General features: G+C 46.5%; 4 protein-coding genes across 4 annotated transcripts; 3 read left to right on the forward strand and 1 right to left on the reverse strand.

Annotated features, from left to right (window-relative positions):
- Positions 1 to 1,283: 1,283 nt before the first annotated feature.
- EDB93DRAFT_1249106 (uncharacterized protein) lies at positions 1,284 to 2,437 on the reverse strand (the record flags this gene model as incomplete). Its single annotated transcript, XM_041452804.1, has 4 exons — positions 1,284 to 1,909; positions 1,954 to 2,083; positions 2,242 to 2,291; positions 2,344 to 2,437. 4 exons carry the CDS (start codon positions 2,435 to 2,437, stop codon positions 1,284 to 1,286), a joined length of 900 nt encoding a protein of 299 aa, XP_041309025.1.
- A 2,008-nt stretch (positions 2,438 to 4,445) lies between these two features.
- On the forward strand, positions 4,446 to 5,495 carry EDB93DRAFT_1273293 (uncharacterized protein; the record flags this gene model as incomplete). The annotated part of the gene is made up of 4 exons (XM_041454366.1): positions 4,446 to 4,836; positions 4,888 to 4,946; positions 4,996 to 5,075; positions 5,129 to 5,495. The coding sequence occupies 4 exons, from the start codon at positions 4,446 to 4,448 to the stop codon at positions 5,493 to 5,495; spliced, it is 897 nt and encodes a 298-aa protein (XP_041309026.1).
- Positions 5,496 to 5,609: 114 nt separating this feature from the next.
- Positions 5,610 to 6,123, forward strand: EDB93DRAFT_1249108 (uncharacterized protein; the record flags this gene model as incomplete). The annotated part of the gene is made up of 2 exons (XM_041452805.1): positions 5,610 to 5,723; positions 5,779 to 6,123. 2 exons carry the CDS (start codon positions 5,610 to 5,612, stop codon positions 6,121 to 6,123), a joined length of 459 nt encoding a protein of 152 aa, XP_041309027.1.
- A 6,281-nt stretch (positions 6,124 to 12,404) lies between these two features.
- Positions 12,405 to 14,993, forward strand: EDB93DRAFT_1137482 (permease for cytosine/purines, uracil, thiamine, allantoin-domain-containing protein). The gene is made up of 12 exons (XM_041449194.1): positions 12,405 to 12,519; positions 12,591 to 12,887; positions 12,934 to 13,024; positions 13,076 to 13,183; positions 13,241 to 13,300; positions 13,355 to 13,474; positions 13,523 to 13,559; positions 13,618 to 13,649; positions 13,698 to 13,904; positions 13,956 to 14,001; positions 14,056 to 14,333; positions 14,404 to 14,993. Exons 2-12 carry the CDS (start codon positions 12,659 to 12,661, stop codon positions 14,780 to 14,782), a joined length of 1,587 nt encoding a protein of 528 aa, XP_041309028.1. The 5' UTR covers positions 12,405 to 12,519; positions 12,591 to 12,658; the 3' UTR covers positions 14,783 to 14,993.
- Positions 14,994 to 16,202: the final 1,209 nt, after the last annotated feature.

Consider the following 16,202-nt stretch of genomic DNA (forward strand, 5'->3'; position numbering starts at 1 on the left):
CAGGGGAATCAAAACCCCAACATCCATACTGGTATGCTCGCATTCTGATCTACCATATGGATGTACAGTTCAACATTGAAGGTTCGCCAAGTCGAGGTTCTCTATGTTCGATGGCTGGCACTCTTGATCGGCCATCACTCTGGGATGAGCTGCACTCGACTTCCGAAGGTTGCCTTTGTTGAGGAGTCTGACCGTGACACTTTTGGGTTTCTAGACCCTAGCCAGGTCATCCGAAGCGCACATTTAATTCCGGCCTTTGCATCTGGGCGCGGAACAAGATCCCTGCATCATGGCAAGTCCTTCGCACGTCAAGGTGACAAATTAGATGATTGGGAAGCGTATTACATTGGTATGTAAGTACAGTTTCCTGTCTCAATTTTACCATGACTCCAGCTGATGATAACTCAGATTCACTGATCGAGACATGTTTGTGTGTTATACCCCATATGGTATTGGCCATCCTACCATCCTGCAGGAAATGACAAGAGATTGTCTCGATGCGGAGTTGGCAGACAGCCCAGACTGGGACTTAGACTCCGACAGTGAGGATGTTGAAGAGATGGGCTGCGAGAGCGACTCGGAGGATACCCAAGAAAGCGAGGCTGAAAGTAAAATTGATGAAGACGGACTCGGAGACAACTTGGAGATGGAGGAGGAGGAAGAGGACTATGACAACAAACATCTATCTTTTTGAATATGCTACCAGTCCGAGTCCCTTCAAATGGTTTTTTTTGTGTTTTGTTCTTTACCATTATATCATGATCTCAGGTATGTTTCAACTCACTGGCTGTTTAGATAGTACTTGTATTTCACTTGAGACTACAGAAATATCACATTCCAAATACTATCTAGGATAGGCACCATATTTGAATCCATAGCCTGGTGCTCTCTCCTACCCTGTGAATCCCCCATTTGCTGACATAACGATGTGCAGCATCCTGGGCATATTTCTTGATGAATCAATGACACTCGTTCGTGTGCATGACACTGCATGTGCACAGAGAGACCTATCGACGAATCACACGGATGAGCAGAATTAAATCACGTGATGTTAATAGAACATTCATATCACGTGGTTAGTCACACAGATCACGCGTTGTTGTTGCGTTGTTTTACCTCTGACTCTGAGATTTGCTCTGCAAGGAAATTTACTATAACGAGCTGTCTTTTGGAAGTCAGAGAAGCGTGATTTCATGTAAGTAGCTAGTGAAAAATGTCTGGAACTGATATTTGACCAGCTTGTCACTGACCAGCCTGAGGTGGTAGTCACATCAAATCCTAAACTATTCCACTTCCGAGTCTTCTTCTGGCCATTCTATGTAAGTATCCATTGTGGTGGCAAGTGCTGACGACTGCGATTCTGCTGCCGCATGTTCAAGTTGAGAAGCCGCTTTGGCTGCCGCGACAACAGCTTGTGAGATGTGATACCATTCTATCTCGTCTTCCATGCAACTAGGCGACAATTCCGACCCATGGACCGGTTCATCAACCCTGTTTGGGATGACCGTCATGCCGTTCACCACAACGAAGGGAGCTCCCAAGCAGGAGTTTCCCCACATCATAGCCGCCGCATGGTTGACATCTGAGTCCAGTGGAGAGAGTGCATCTGCATCACACACAACTTCATCTGATACGTCTGTACCCTCTAATTCGTCATGTTGCTCTTGTGCGCAGATGTGATGGGTTGCCTGAATCATGTTGACCGACGAGGTGGTCACAGAGGAGTGCGGGAAAAGGTCGGCCTGGGGGAAGTTGGACTGTTGAGTGTCACGGTTGTTAGTGACTGTGTCAGAATGGTCAATATCACGGCGGCCTGGACCTGTTGCGGTGGTGCAGCCCATCTCAAGACTGGTATGTTCATTAACAACTGCCACAAAGCAGTTGCGGTTACCTATGGTGGTTGCAGCCACTAGTAAGCTTCAGCTTGCTAGAAATCTTTGCTATCACACTTACATCTGCCGTCACCATTACGATGGTCAGTAACTGTCTCGACCTTGATGGGCTCTGCAGCTTGAAAATGGTGGTGAACAAAGTGTCCACCAGCAGTAAGCCTGACGCCCGAATGGAGCCTTGATCGGATACTCTGTGGTGGGGTGTAATACCAATATCACAACGGTTTGTCTGTGCTGTTAGAGTTACGGTCTATCACGATCATGGTTGTTACAAGAACATCTAGACGCTTGGGCCCCTACTATTTTTCTCCTAATCCTCCTCGTATCAGCCCTCGCATCATACCCTTACCCCGACCTTACCCTTGTCATCCTCGTCATCCTCGCATTCCCTTTCGCCCTCTACCTGTCGCTTCAGCAAAGCCAGTACATTTGGCCGGATCCTTTCGCTGACGAAGCATACCCATGCTCTGTTTCACCACCTGACTGATCCTGTGGACAGTCCCCTTGCCCTTACCATCTGGACGGTAACCTATGAGATGATGCATGATGCATCCCCTTTACCCTATTCCCTTTTCTAATCTCTGACTCGGTATGCAGTTGCACATGCGACTTATACTTAGATCTGCAGCTGCACGATCGTGCCCCTGTGCGTTTCACTTCTTATTTCGATCTTTGACTCACTTTCTTATCTAGCACGTTCTACCTCGACCGAACGTGCCTTCCTGTTATAGTCATACCCTTTACCGATTGCCTCTCCCGGTAGTACGAGTTATCACCCACTAATACGTCTCCTGTCCTCTATATAAACTCGCTACCATGTACCATATTCCCTAACTTGAATCTACTTGGTTCTTGACCTCCTACTCTCACCAGAGTGATCCTTCTGCCTCGCCAGCAGTCTATATTCTATCTTCTTATCTGCTCTTCGCGGATAAGCCTATAGTCTCGACCTTTACTCATCGACTTCGTCGACGAGCAAAGCCCCTGTTAACTAGTCGGACTTCTGTCCTTCTAATTAACGACGATCCTTACGATTAACCTTCGGGTGTCGTAAGCCTAGGCCGATATAGCTTATCGTCTCGCACCCGCGTGACATAAGCTACCCGATTTGGACATAGGCGTTAAATCGTACTTGCCGAAGACACGCCAAGTACGACCCCTAACCTTGGGCTAGCCCAAGGACGTCCACAGACCGTTGACGACACAAGCTCTGTTTGAGCGTCGCCAACAGATACCATCCAAGTCGTAACAATGGTCAATCGATGTTTTACTGCCACAGCCATTAGCCCGGGATGATAAAAAATCACCTACCCAGCATCGCAACTTCAAGTTAGTGTCAGTAGCAAGCACAACAAGTTCAAAGAGAGGTGGGTGGGCTCAAGTCGAACATGAAGCCTCATGACTAAAGTTCTGTGGTAATAACCGCACTGCATGCCGCCATGAGGATGATGCAGTGATGGGGTCATGGTGGCTAACTAGTAAATACTGAGTACAGTATGTGTCACATACAATCTTGTCACAGCACTTGAGTCCGGAGTCCAAGTCCAACAAGAATTCCTAATCCAAATTAAAGTGCGAGTAAGCGCCTACCAGTCCAAGTGACGACCGTGACATTGCAAAGTACTTAGTACTGCCACCGTTCTATTAATGAATGGTATGGTCGTCAGTACTGATTTCATCATCAGGATGAGCGGCAATGATAGTGATAATGCACCTTCACAGTGAGAGCCTAGTAGTGACTGGCATTCCGAGTCAAGGTTCGAGTTACTGCCAGTGTGACTCGGAGTACCACAACTTCAAGTTGAAGTTAGCCTGCTTGCCAGTCATGACGATCATGATGATATGATGGCCTGGGCATGCATAATGATAGTCAGACTCGGAGCACTGTGATTTACTAGTAGGGCCTGGTTGTGTCGGATCCGGTGAAGGTTATGATTGATCGGGGTATTACTACTTTTCATGAAGATACACATGTGGCAATGGCAAGCTTTCCAACTACCTTCTCAGCCCAGGTTCTTCTGAAGTCCACGCTCGTGACATCAGTGTGTGACAGACTCCACGAATCTAAAATTATATAAACTTTGCAACAAAGCATACTACTTTATCATGACCTAGTACTACTGGCAAGCTTCTGACAGATACTATGGATGAAAGTTCAATAATCCATGGTCGATCCCATTTCTTCAAGAGTCAATCTAATCGCTGTTCTTTGCAGTGACATTTATTTCTTCCAAGCCTGTCCTATCACTGGCAGGCTATCAGTCACTACTAGGAATAGTACTACTAGTGCTTCCCTGACCCAAAGCTCAATCTCGTGGTCCATCACATCATGCTCAATCAATATTTTAATTGTTCATCATGTGGTTTGAACTTCTGGTTTGAAGCTGTCACCATTGTGACCACCCCTATCAAGGTGTCTTATTAAGTAACCCTAACTTGAAAAGTCCACTTTTGGAACCCTGGCATTTCCCGAACAAATGATTTCCTTATGACGGAACATCTATCCTGATTCCTCCAAACCTCTGCTACGACCCATTGCTCCATCGCACAGCCATGCCAGTGTCTACTATTACTGTAGCCAGCACTGGCTCTAAGCTCTACAAATCTTATCAAACCAGAAGCAACTCTGCTCTACAAGCAACCTCTCGAACATCTGTGAAATCTACTGGGAGTGTTCAAAAGTTCAATTTGACACCAAAACCACTTACACCAGTTTTACAATTGAGTAAAACTGAGTCTGCGGCATGCAGAAAGACATCCTCAACCCCTCTACAAGAAGCTCAAGAAGCCCACAAGGCATCTGTGAATATTATCACAGAAAATCCTAGTCCAAACCCTTTGTATGATGACTTGGCGGATGATGATGATGACGACGACGACGACGATAGTGATAATGATGATGATGATTCCCAACAATTTCATTGTTATCATCATCTTACCTCAAGTATGTCTTATGAGAAGCAAGGAGTTGACTTATTTAATTCATATTTTGAAGATGGGCGAAAAGTTGTGAAAAAAATAAGTAAGCTGCCTCCAGAGACAGGTCGCACCATGGTATGTACTAACACTGTCAGGGAGATTCCCATGCTTACCAAATACCCAGGAATTCCACGATGTTGGTGCGCGGGAATATGAAGCAATAGAAGACGTACTAGGAGAGATGGGCTGGACATCCAAGCCCAGGTGCGTCAAATGATTCTTCTATCCGCCTTTAGTAAATTAACTAACTGGGCCAGGCTGACTTATGATTACGAGAAAACCTCTCTCCTTGTCGAGATGCCAAGTGCCATCCATGAAGCACCTTTTGACTGCCTGAAACTCTCCCTAGGAAACTCCATCGCAGCAATGCCCTATGACAATGATCTCATATTCCCGATGGTTCATATGAATTCTTTGTTGAGCGTCAAAGAGAAATCAGTTACGCCAGATATCTGCATCACTGTCACACCAGCAGTAGGCCCTACCAAGATCGTACTAGTTCCATTCGTTGGGGAGTGCACATGCAGTGAAGACAAGGCCCATGCCATTGGCAAACTCAAAGACACCATCGCCACTCATCATGACACGCAGATGGCCGTTCTTGGGCTGATTCATGAAGCATGACCCTACAGCAGCCCCGTCAAAGGTTCTATCGCATGGAAGACCTTAAGCAAACCCAATAAGACACTTTCACTTGCTGATTTCATCACCGAACACCACCTGCCCTGCATGCCCATCATGGTCACTCAACATGTTTGGTGTCACATCCACACGGTAGAGGTTTTCGTCTGGGTTCGGGGAGATGATGGATCGGCTATCGATCTTGACAACAAAGACAATATGGCACATGGAGTGAGTTTGTACATTTTAATTGAAGTATTTGACTGAATCCCCCATCTCCACCCAGACGTTATTGCCAGATATCAACATGGATGCCGTCAAATTGATGTTGAAGCAGGGATTAGGGAAGATCAGAGATAGTCTCATCGCATTCTCTAAACAGCTCAACCCCGAAATTGACTGTACGGAACTCGAAGAATCCATCATTGCACTTGTCATCAGGTGGAAGGATTTTGTTATAGCATTGAACAATGGTGCGGATGTGACTGCCTGGAGGAGGTACAGGGCTTGGCACAAAAAGATCATCAAAGATCGACTGGCGGGTGGTTTGGAACTCTCTTGTGGACGCCCCAAGCGCAAGCGCACAAGCACATCTCTTCCCCCTTCTCGCAAGTCGAAACATGCCTTGTAGAAGGATTGGCATCCATTCTGTGGTGTGTTTTTGTTGCATTTTCTTACGTCACATCTTTGCGTCATGGTACTGCATCGGACAACTTGAAATTTGGATTTCTTTACCCTACGAGTAGTAGTTGCTGGTTCTTGGTTCTTACAATTTGCATGTCCTTTTCCCTACTAGTAGTAGTTCTAGTGCTGCCGAAGTCCGGTTTGGTCGGGTTTGTCACCTCATATCTGCGAACCCCGAACTCGACCAGTGGTCAGGTTCAGGCAAGATGGCTGAACCTCGAACCAGACGCCTTCGAACGCGTTCACAAGAGTTCGGTCCAGGTTCAGAACGGGTTCGAACCCTCGAACCATTGTTTCAATTATTAGAAAATGACAACAGCATTGTACTGTACAAATAGCTACCAAATTTACTCATTGTGCACAATGACATGGTTATCATAAGGAGCCGAAAATTTGGCCTGGACAGTTGCAGAGATATGGCCTTGACGGTACGCACTTTTGAGTAACTGAAGAGCTTCGAATGTTGCTGGTTGCAAACAGCTATGACGTGCCGTGCCAGTAATGCCGCCACTTGAAAATGCACGCTCAGATGCAACAGCCAAACCTTGAATAGTGAGGTAGTCCTTGGTGATGCGAGAGATGGTTGGGTACTGGATAGAATGGTGCTGGAAAATATTAGTATGCAAGTAACAACAATCAAACAATGATACATACCCCCCACCAGCCCACTATGTTGTCAACGTCCTCGAGCGGTGCATCTAGGTAGTCCTCAAGCTCTTGACGAGGCCTTTGTGTGGCTGCGTCATTGACAACGCGTGATTTGACAGAGCTGCACATCCAACTATGGCTGTATGAGCCTTGGCGAGCAAGTGCAGGTGGCTCAGTGACAGACGGCTCTGCAGGAGCCTGTGAGGAAGTACTGTGATGATGATATCTATCAAACTATGTAATGTTAGTATACAATTGACAGTGAGTGATGATGAGTGACATACAACTCTCTCGAGGGATCACATCCCTGTTTCGAAAAAACAATGGGCCCATTTGTCTTTGGCATATGTGACCTTGTAGTTGGGGTCGAGTGCTACACCAAAATGGTCAATATCATTCGAAGGCATTAAAATAAATATAAGACATACCAAGGCAAATAAAATACACATCTGTGTCGTCGGTCTTACCATACCACTTGCTGAGATTACTAACGCCAGCTTCAATGGCTGTTGAGAAGTGGCTGAATTTTGATGAGTTGGCCATGTTTGCAATGTTCCTTGAAGATACTCAAGCACCGGAATAGTTCGCCATACAGTTGGCTCACGAGTTGCCGAGAAACTCTGCTGAGCATCTGCAGGTTCCTTGGTGTGCAGCACATGAGCATAATTACATGTAAAAGATAGAGGAAAATGACAAACCTGAAGGACTTCGCGCATCAAGTCCAACTCTGTCCATTCTTGCGCCAAAAGCCTGAAATTGGCATATGATTTCCCCTTCAACTTCGGGACCTCGTCACTGTCATCAGCGAGCTAGGATGAACCGGTTCACTCCCTGATGAATCAAGTCTGAATCAGTGACATATTCATGTAGTTAGTAGCAGACGACTTACTTTGCGCAACTGAAAGACACGCTCCAACATATTGTACAGAGATGCCCAACGTGTGCGGACCCATCTCAACAGCTCCAATGGAGGCTCAGTTCACCTCTGCACAACACTTTTGAAGAAAGACGCTGAGCTTGAGGAGATTTCCGTACCTAAACACAGTCAGTATATAATAGTGGACAGATTAATTAAGAGCTTACCTGTGCAACAAATGCGAGTGCCCTTGCCGACAGTGTCACCGACTTCAAACTCGACACTTTCCTCGTCTTCAGTCTTCTTCCGCCTCTGCTTGAGCCGCCTTCTTGTGCAATACACTTGCTGGTGTAGGAGCCACCTCCTCAACAAAGTGTTTTGCTGCTAAATGGAGTGCGTGCTCCATGCAACTGAAATACTTGTCAGTAATCTCAACGGAAGTATCTAATACTAGACAGACTTACCTGCACATGATGCTCAATTGGATTCCACTTCTCACCAGATGGGTCGATAGAGTCAGCGACAGTCTCGATGGCAGTATCATTGTTAGTGGCATTGTCAGCCGTAAACCACCCAAGCTTTGTGTGGATCCCATATTTGTCGATATTCTCAATTAGAATCTGGCCGATGTTTGCGCCACTGTGATTGCCGTGAATGGGCGTGAATGCAAGCTGCTCGGTCTTGAGTTCCCATTCTCGAGGCTTGTCAGCCGGGGAATCTATATAATGCGCAGAAAGGGACAGGAAAGGGTGACCAGGCAAAGACGTCCACGAGTCGAATGTCATTGAGATTCTGCTATCAATAAGCTTGAGCTTCTCTTTCACGCACTCAACTGCCAGAGTTGCGTGTTTGAGTATTTCGTCCCGAGTTTTTGTGTGGTGGGGGATATCTCGGTCTGAAAGTGATGGCCGGAGATACTGAAGAAGGCGGTGGAATGGACCCTTGTCTACAAGTTGAAAGGCCTGCATGTATAAGTGTCTTAAAATGATATTAAGAATGAAAGTCACTCACCTCGTCCTCGGCAACAATAAGTTCAACAATGTAGTCCATAAGTCCAGACTTCGTGAATACTGGTATCTTGGGAGGGAGAGATGTGTCCAAGGTTTCCTGACTGGTTGTAAAGGTCAATGAAAGGAGAAGAAAACAACAAGAAAAATAACATATGCTATATCAGTTGTCTTGCAGTTTTGAGGTATTGCACGATTGTGCATGACAAGACCACATTGTTTGCAGCGGTCCCGATAAACTGGGAAGTGGCACTTGGGATTGTGCGCAATGTGCGTGCGTCGAGTCGAGATACCGCCTTTAAAGAAACACTGGTGTAGAATGACATTGTTGGCCTTGCACACCTCACATCACCACCTGTTTTCAAGCTCCTGGGTGTGGGGATTAAGACGGCCTTTCTCAAAAGTGAAGACTGTCCTTAAGTCAGCGCTGCGTTCGTCCTTCTTGAGAGATTTGCGGTCTTCGTGATCCTGGTCGCCAAGCTTCTTCATCCATTGGTAAGCCTCTTCTTTCTCAGCACTCTCAGCATCCTCTTCCTCATCATCTGTAACATCTTCGAGTGCGGGTGCGTCTTCATTGTCATCATAGTCATCCTCTTGGCTAACAAACACTCGTTTGGGTGCAGGGACACCTTGGGGAGGTTCTGGAGCTAACCGTTTGGCTGAGGTACTGCTGGCAACCAGAGTCTCGTGTATCTTCTCTGTGGGTTTGACAGCGCGACCAGAACGATGGACAAATGAGTTGAGAGTGCCATTGTTGGCGGGAGCAGGGGGAGGAACCATTGGGGTGTCGTCTTCAGCATCATTGTACCACTGAATTTCACTGGCGTCTTTCAACGAACTGTCAGCACGACGTGCAGAGGACTCGGACATAGCAGCAGGAGGCATAAATGTCCCTAGGTACCAAGTGAATATATTTAAAACTAGTTTTAAAACTGTTGCGCACCATGAACCACCAAAACGAGAACCCATGGCTGTTACGACTTGGATGGTATCTGTTGGCGACGCTCAAACAGAGCGTGTGTCGTCAACGGTCGAGGACGTCCTTGGGCTTGCCCAAGGTTAGGGGTCTTACTTGGCAAGGCTTCGGCAAGTAAGATTTGATGCCTATGTCCAAATCGGGTAGCTTATGTCAAGCAGGTGCGAGACGATAAGCTATATTGGCCTAGGCTTACGACACCCGAAGGTTAATCATAAGATCGTCGTTAATTAGAAGGACAGAAGTCCGACTAGTTAACAGGGGCTTTGCTCGTCGACAAAGTCGATGAGTAAAGATCGAGACTATAGGCTTATCCGCGAGGAGCAGATAAGAAGATAGAATATAGACTGCTGGCAAGGCAGAAAGGATCACTCTGGTGAGAGTAGGAGGTCAAGAACCAAGTAGATTCAAGTTAGGGAATATGTTACATGGTAGCGAGTTTATATAGAGGACAGGAGACGTATTAGTGGGTGATAACTCGTACTACCGGGAGAGGCAATCGGTAAAGGGTATAACCATAACAGGGAGGCACGTTCGGTCGAGGTAGAACGTGCTAGATAAGAAAGTGAGTCAAAGATCAAAATAAGAAGTGAAACGCGCAGGGGCATGATCATGCAGCTGCGGATCTAAGTATAAGTCGCATGTGCGACTGTGCACCGAGTCAGAGATCAGAAAAGGGAAAAGGGCAAAGGGGATGCATCGTGCATCAGATCATAGGTTACCATCCGGACGGTAAGGGCAAAGGGACTGTCCACAGGATCAGTCAGGTGGTGGAACGGAGCATGGGTATGCTTCGTCAGCGAAAGGGTCCGGCCAGATGTACTGGCTTTGCTGGAGCGACAAGTAGAGGGCGAAAGGGAATGCGAGGATGACAAGGATAACGAGGGTGAGGTCAGGGTAAGGGTATGATGCGAGGGCTGATATGAGGAGGATGAGGAGAAAAATAGTAGGGGCCCAAGCATCTAGATGTTCTTGTAACAATGGCAGATGGCGAGTATGGTGAATCACAACAGTAGGTATGTTCTGAAATAAATTGCATTATAAGTTAATTGGGACAGACAGTAGAATTGCTGCGAACTCACTGGCACCTGAATGAGTTGCTGCATTACCGAAGTCGCTGAGAAATCGCCTTGCCTACTAGAACACAGGAGAAGTAGGAGAAGACGGTGAACAGAAGGGCAAGGACGATACTTAAACAGAAAGCCTCACCAAAAACATGAGGCTTTGACTTCGAAAAGTCATGAGGTTCGAACTGGTCCGGATGTGTTCAGAACCGGTCTGGATTTATCGACGACACACCGAACCCCGAACTTACCAAGGGGTTCGGTCCAACAGAAAGTCTGGACCTGTGACCGAACCATGGGTCTGGTCCGCAAAGGTTCGGGTTCGAACCTAGGTTCTGGACCGAACTGCGGCAGCACTAAGTAGTTCTTACTCGTTCAATTTTCGTACTGCTCCAAGAACAACATGAAGGTAGTCGTCACTAGCTAATCTCACACACATAGACTCGGACAGAAGGGTACGTTCTCGTGAATTATTTATTGCCTTCGCAAATCGTGTAAATCACTAATCTGATAAGCCTGAGGTAAACGGTAGTACGCCATACCTGATTACATAACAATTTGCACGAGGCAGTATGTCTTGAATGACATTGTAACTTCGGATATAAATTATGAAACATGAGAACACTCGATGACGTCCAACGTGAATGCGCTAATGTCCCTTGCCAGCTGTGATGGCAAGATGCCATGATTATCTTTCGGAATGTCAGGTTCATGTATATCTGTCGACCTGTGCCAAAGTTACTGTCCTTCAGAATGTCTTGAATGGTATTGTAACTTGAAGCACAAATTACGGCACATGAGAACACTTGACAACATCAACACAAGCGCGCTCCCGTCCCTTGCTAGCTATGATGGCGGCACCTCGAAACGTTGTCATGAACTCCTCTTGCCTATCTGCATTAGCAACTGTCTATGGCTATGCATGAGCAAATCAATTTTCTCGTAGTATATAAGGTCATGTTTTGTGGGAGCATAATTGATACTATCTATAATTGCCACGCCCACAATATCAAGGAGTCACGGGTTCGCTGATGGACAGCGGGGCAGATATGTTCAGATGCTTCTTGCACCACACCACGCTTATATCTGTGTTGGGTCGATAATTTTTCTCCAAAATGGCGTTGGAAATAAGTTGCCGACCTATCACCAACGACGTGTCAACGACTGGAACCTTCTGGCGACCGCGTGCATAAAACCGGTTTGCAAATCAAACTCTATTGCGATCATCGGGGCTTCCACTTTTTGCTTCCACCCATTAATCAAGGGTCTAGCATGAACGCTGTCTTTATACACCACAAATACCCCCCGCTCGCTTACATCCATCCGACGGATTCCGACCGTAGTCTTGAATTTTAAATGGTCCCAGTTGGTGGTATCATACAATTGGGTGAGCGGGCATTGAAAGGCGTGCCGTCGCAACGACCAATACGGAACACAACTTATGGGACCGGTTATATCGCCCGAATCAACGCAAGGTGATCACGAGGAAAATAAAGTTACGGAGAGCAACTATGATCAATGATTCCAGGGACTATCGAAAAGTTATCTTTTGTGGAGGGGTGCGAGGCAGGGATGTCCAATTTCAGGGATGACGGTAAAAGTAACGCACTGATTGTAGTCGAGAGCCTAGAATAGATGCCAGCTAGACCGAGTCTTAATTTTGCCAAGCCCTTTATCCTCGTACGAAATTTGACATTACATAAGTCATGGAACACTACTAGTACTACCTTGACCGCTTGCATCGATCGCGCGCGCCAGTCCTCGTCGAACACGAACAACCCACTCAGACGTTGTATGTCACTTTTGTAGTATTCAATTTGAGTTTACCAAAATCATCTGCTTGATTCCGTGATGATCCTATAGATAGTACCTGATTGAAGTGGTACTGCATCTCTTCTTCTCCGGGCTTATTTGGACACATCGAAGCAATCATGAATCGAATGATAATCCTTATATTTAGGGCGAAGCTTTGCGATTTATATTCCCTGTTCATCTCCACGATGTCCAACAATCATCCACGTGAGAAGAACTCAGTCACCGACCTTGAGAAGGATTCCGCGTGTAGGGATGGTCTCTCTGTGATCATCCCCGGGGACAAACACGGATGGCTCTCCCATCCGTTAGCAAAGACTCTTATTAGCTGGGGCGTGGAGGAACGAGGTTGGTTTCCATTACAACTAAATACTCATCTAATCTTCGTTCATAGGTACTATTCCAGTTCCTGAAGAGGAGCGGATGGATACCCAATATTATAAAATTTTCTTCGTTTGGTTCTCAATGAGCTTTAACATCCTCTCGTGAGGTTTTATAACATTTCGACCGTCGACTCCTTTTTAAAGATAAATTAGCTTCTCCGCCGGAACCCTCGGTCCAATCGCTTTCAGACTCGGACTTCGTGATTCTTGTCTCGTTATCTTATTCTTCAATATCTTGTCATGCGCATTACCTGCATATTTGTTTGTATACTTGCTTTAATCAGGATACTGGGTCATTAATTGACCTCTCTTCCACAGAAATACTTGGGGTCCTCGAACCGGTATGCGTCAGATGATTCAAACTAGGTACAGCTTTGGGTATGTGTGCTTGTTTTCTATACTTTATTTATTACTGCCTGACTCTCTTTCAAGATACTTTGGCATCATTATACCCGCTATCCTTAACTTGATCGGCATGTGTGGCTTCAATATCCTCAATGGTATAGTCGGTGGACAGGCACTGGCTAGCGTATCTGATAATATGAGCTGGGAGTACGTATGCGTCCCGCACAATCGGCTATCTGGCCTAACCCGTATTAGTGTAGGCATTGTCATTATCTTCGTCATTGCGCTCTTCGTACGTTTTTCTCCGTGACTCTTGAAATGCTTCGTCTTCACAATGTTCACACCTCCAGATCTCCTTCATGGGCTACAGAGTAATCAACTGGTAGGCGGCATCCTCTATTCATCAAAATCTTAGTTTTATAGTATCTAGGTACGAACGTGTTTCGTGGTTCCCAGTCCTTATCGCATTCTTGGTCGCACTCGGCCTGGGTGGCAAGAAATTGTACAACGCTCAACCAGCGGAACCGGCATCTGCTTCCACTATTATCAGCTTCGCATCTGTTATCGCTGGTTTTGTTATCACCTACTCTTCAGTCGCATCTGATTTCACAATGTACTATTCACCCACCGTTCCCCGGTAAGTTCAATGTCATGCTCTGTGACGTTACGCTTAGGTATGGTTTTTCAGGTCCAAGATCTTTTGGTATGCATATCTGGGGTATCTCGTACCTATCGTACGTCAGCCTCTTCATCTGGTACCCCCTGAGTGTCTTCTGATCTATCACCAGGTCCTTCTTGAGTGCCTTGGAGCCGCAGCAGTTCTTGCTGCACCAAACATTCCTAGCTGGAAAGATGGTTATGGAACGGAAGATAACGTCGGCGGCCTCTTGGAGGCGATGCTCAGGCCAGTCGGTAACTTCGGGAAGTTCCTCACCGTCCTTCTCAGCCTGAGCGTAACCAGCAACATCGCGTGCACGCTTTATTCTATCTGTTTTAATTTCCAAGTGGTGGTTCCGGCCATGTCAAGAGTCCCAAGATATGTCTTTTCGATCATCGGCACGGTGATGTCCGTATTTCCATTTGTACTATCTTTCCTATCATCAGCTGATCTAAATTTTTCCCCTGGACGCTGACAGCGCATTGCCTCTATCCATTGTAGGAGCTCACAGATTCTATACGGCGTTAACCAATTTCCTTTCGCTAATCGGTTACTGGGCAAGTACGTACGGCGCCATCCTCCTTGTCGAACACCACTACTTCCGCAAAGGTGACTTCAGCACCTATGACCATGCCATATGGAATGTTCCGGAGCGTCTTCCCTGGGGGGCAGCTGCCGTCACAGCTGGCATACTGTCTTGCGCCCTGATTATACCTTGCATGAACCAGGCGTGGTACCAGGGCCCTATCGGCGTCATCTCTGGCGATATCAGTTTCGAGGTTGCGTTCCCTCTTGCAGCCCTACTTTATATCCCACTTCGAAAGCTCGAGATTAAATACCAGAATATCCAATATTAAGCACACGAGTTAGTTGTAAGTTAGATGTGCGATACGCCAGGAACGTGTAGTGTCTTGCTAAGAGAAATCTTAATTTCACTTACCTTGATTCAGAACAGGAATCTAGGGTTGCTCCTATTTACTTTAATCCATTCATCCCTGCTCGCATCCTCTATGTAATGTATGTTCACGAAGCAATAACAACCCGATGCCTCCGGAGCTGTGTTATCACGCTAAATATCAAACAGTGCGAGAGAGTCTCATCTGCAGAGTGCCGCGCCATGCACCGCCAACTGAAACCACCCTCGCGCGATCTCGACCAGAAATACAAACGAATACACGATGCAAGGTAGTCAGTATCGGACACAACATGTGCTGAACATTAGCAGTAATGCTAATCAGTATAGCTTGGTGGCAACGGCAGGCACCACAGATTTCCTCTCTTCCAAAACCTCCATCGCTCGAGCAGCAGTAAATTTGTTCAGAGGCAAACACATTATTCCACAGCAAAAGGCCAAGCCGGTGACTGATGTGGTTGACTCCAGACTAGCGCAAAAGATATGACAATTCGCAGTTACCGCAGCGTCACTGGCAGATACTGATGCTATCAAAGCAGCAATGACGACGAGAACCGCATTGTTTTGGTGAGGATGTGAAAAAATCTGAAGAAAAATCAGCTACGTAGTGATAACTCGAAGATGCCTTGCTTTCACGCTTGTTGTGGCAATGCCAGCAGATACCTGATCTCCAAAAAGATGCTCGATCTGATGACTTGGTTTACTTCGGCGGCGCTACCGGCTAAACCTTTGGATAGAAGACGTCCTACGAATCGCAGAGAGTAAGCGCGATGTGGTATTAGTGTATTTGGCCCATCATAACAGTACTAGTAGAGCAACCAGTTTTCGGTGCATCAGCACAGGTACGGGCATGATTATCTCCGATGTCTAGCAGGACGTGGAAGATGAGGTCCTTAGTATCGTGTACCACTTGTTGGTGCTCCTTGCCCCGCAGGTATATTTGTTATTTCAAATCGACTTGAAGCTTAAATAGCTCGCTTCGGACCGCGGTGATCTTGTTGACACCGACTCGTTAACACATGCCAGCTCTCTGAATATGGCGGAGGAACAAAAAGTGGGACGTAGGCGCAAGAAATATATGGGGTTCATCCGCATCATGGAACAGGGAATTGATGCGACAAGCGAAATGAGCCATCATCCATTGGTTCGAGCGAGCTGGCACTCACGATAGGGAATCCAAATCGGATTCACCCATGGTGCAAGCTTCCAGGTTCCCGCCATTCGTAGGTGAAGTGATGGATAATCTTTGACCATGACGGAAATTATACTGATGTAGAATGGACCCAGATCAAAGATCGTTAAAGCAAGTTTCTTGACTGGTACCACCGTGACCGCGAGTAGTCATGGCTACCGAAAGTCGAGAT

Source organism: Suillus bovinus (assembly GCF_016758785.1).
Source record: "Suillus bovinus strain UH-Sbo-P2 chromosome Unknown EDB93scaffold_18, whole genome shotgun sequence".
Classification (NCBI taxonomy): Eukaryota; Fungi; Basidiomycota; class Agaricomycetes; order Boletales; family Suillaceae; genus Suillus; species Suillus bovinus.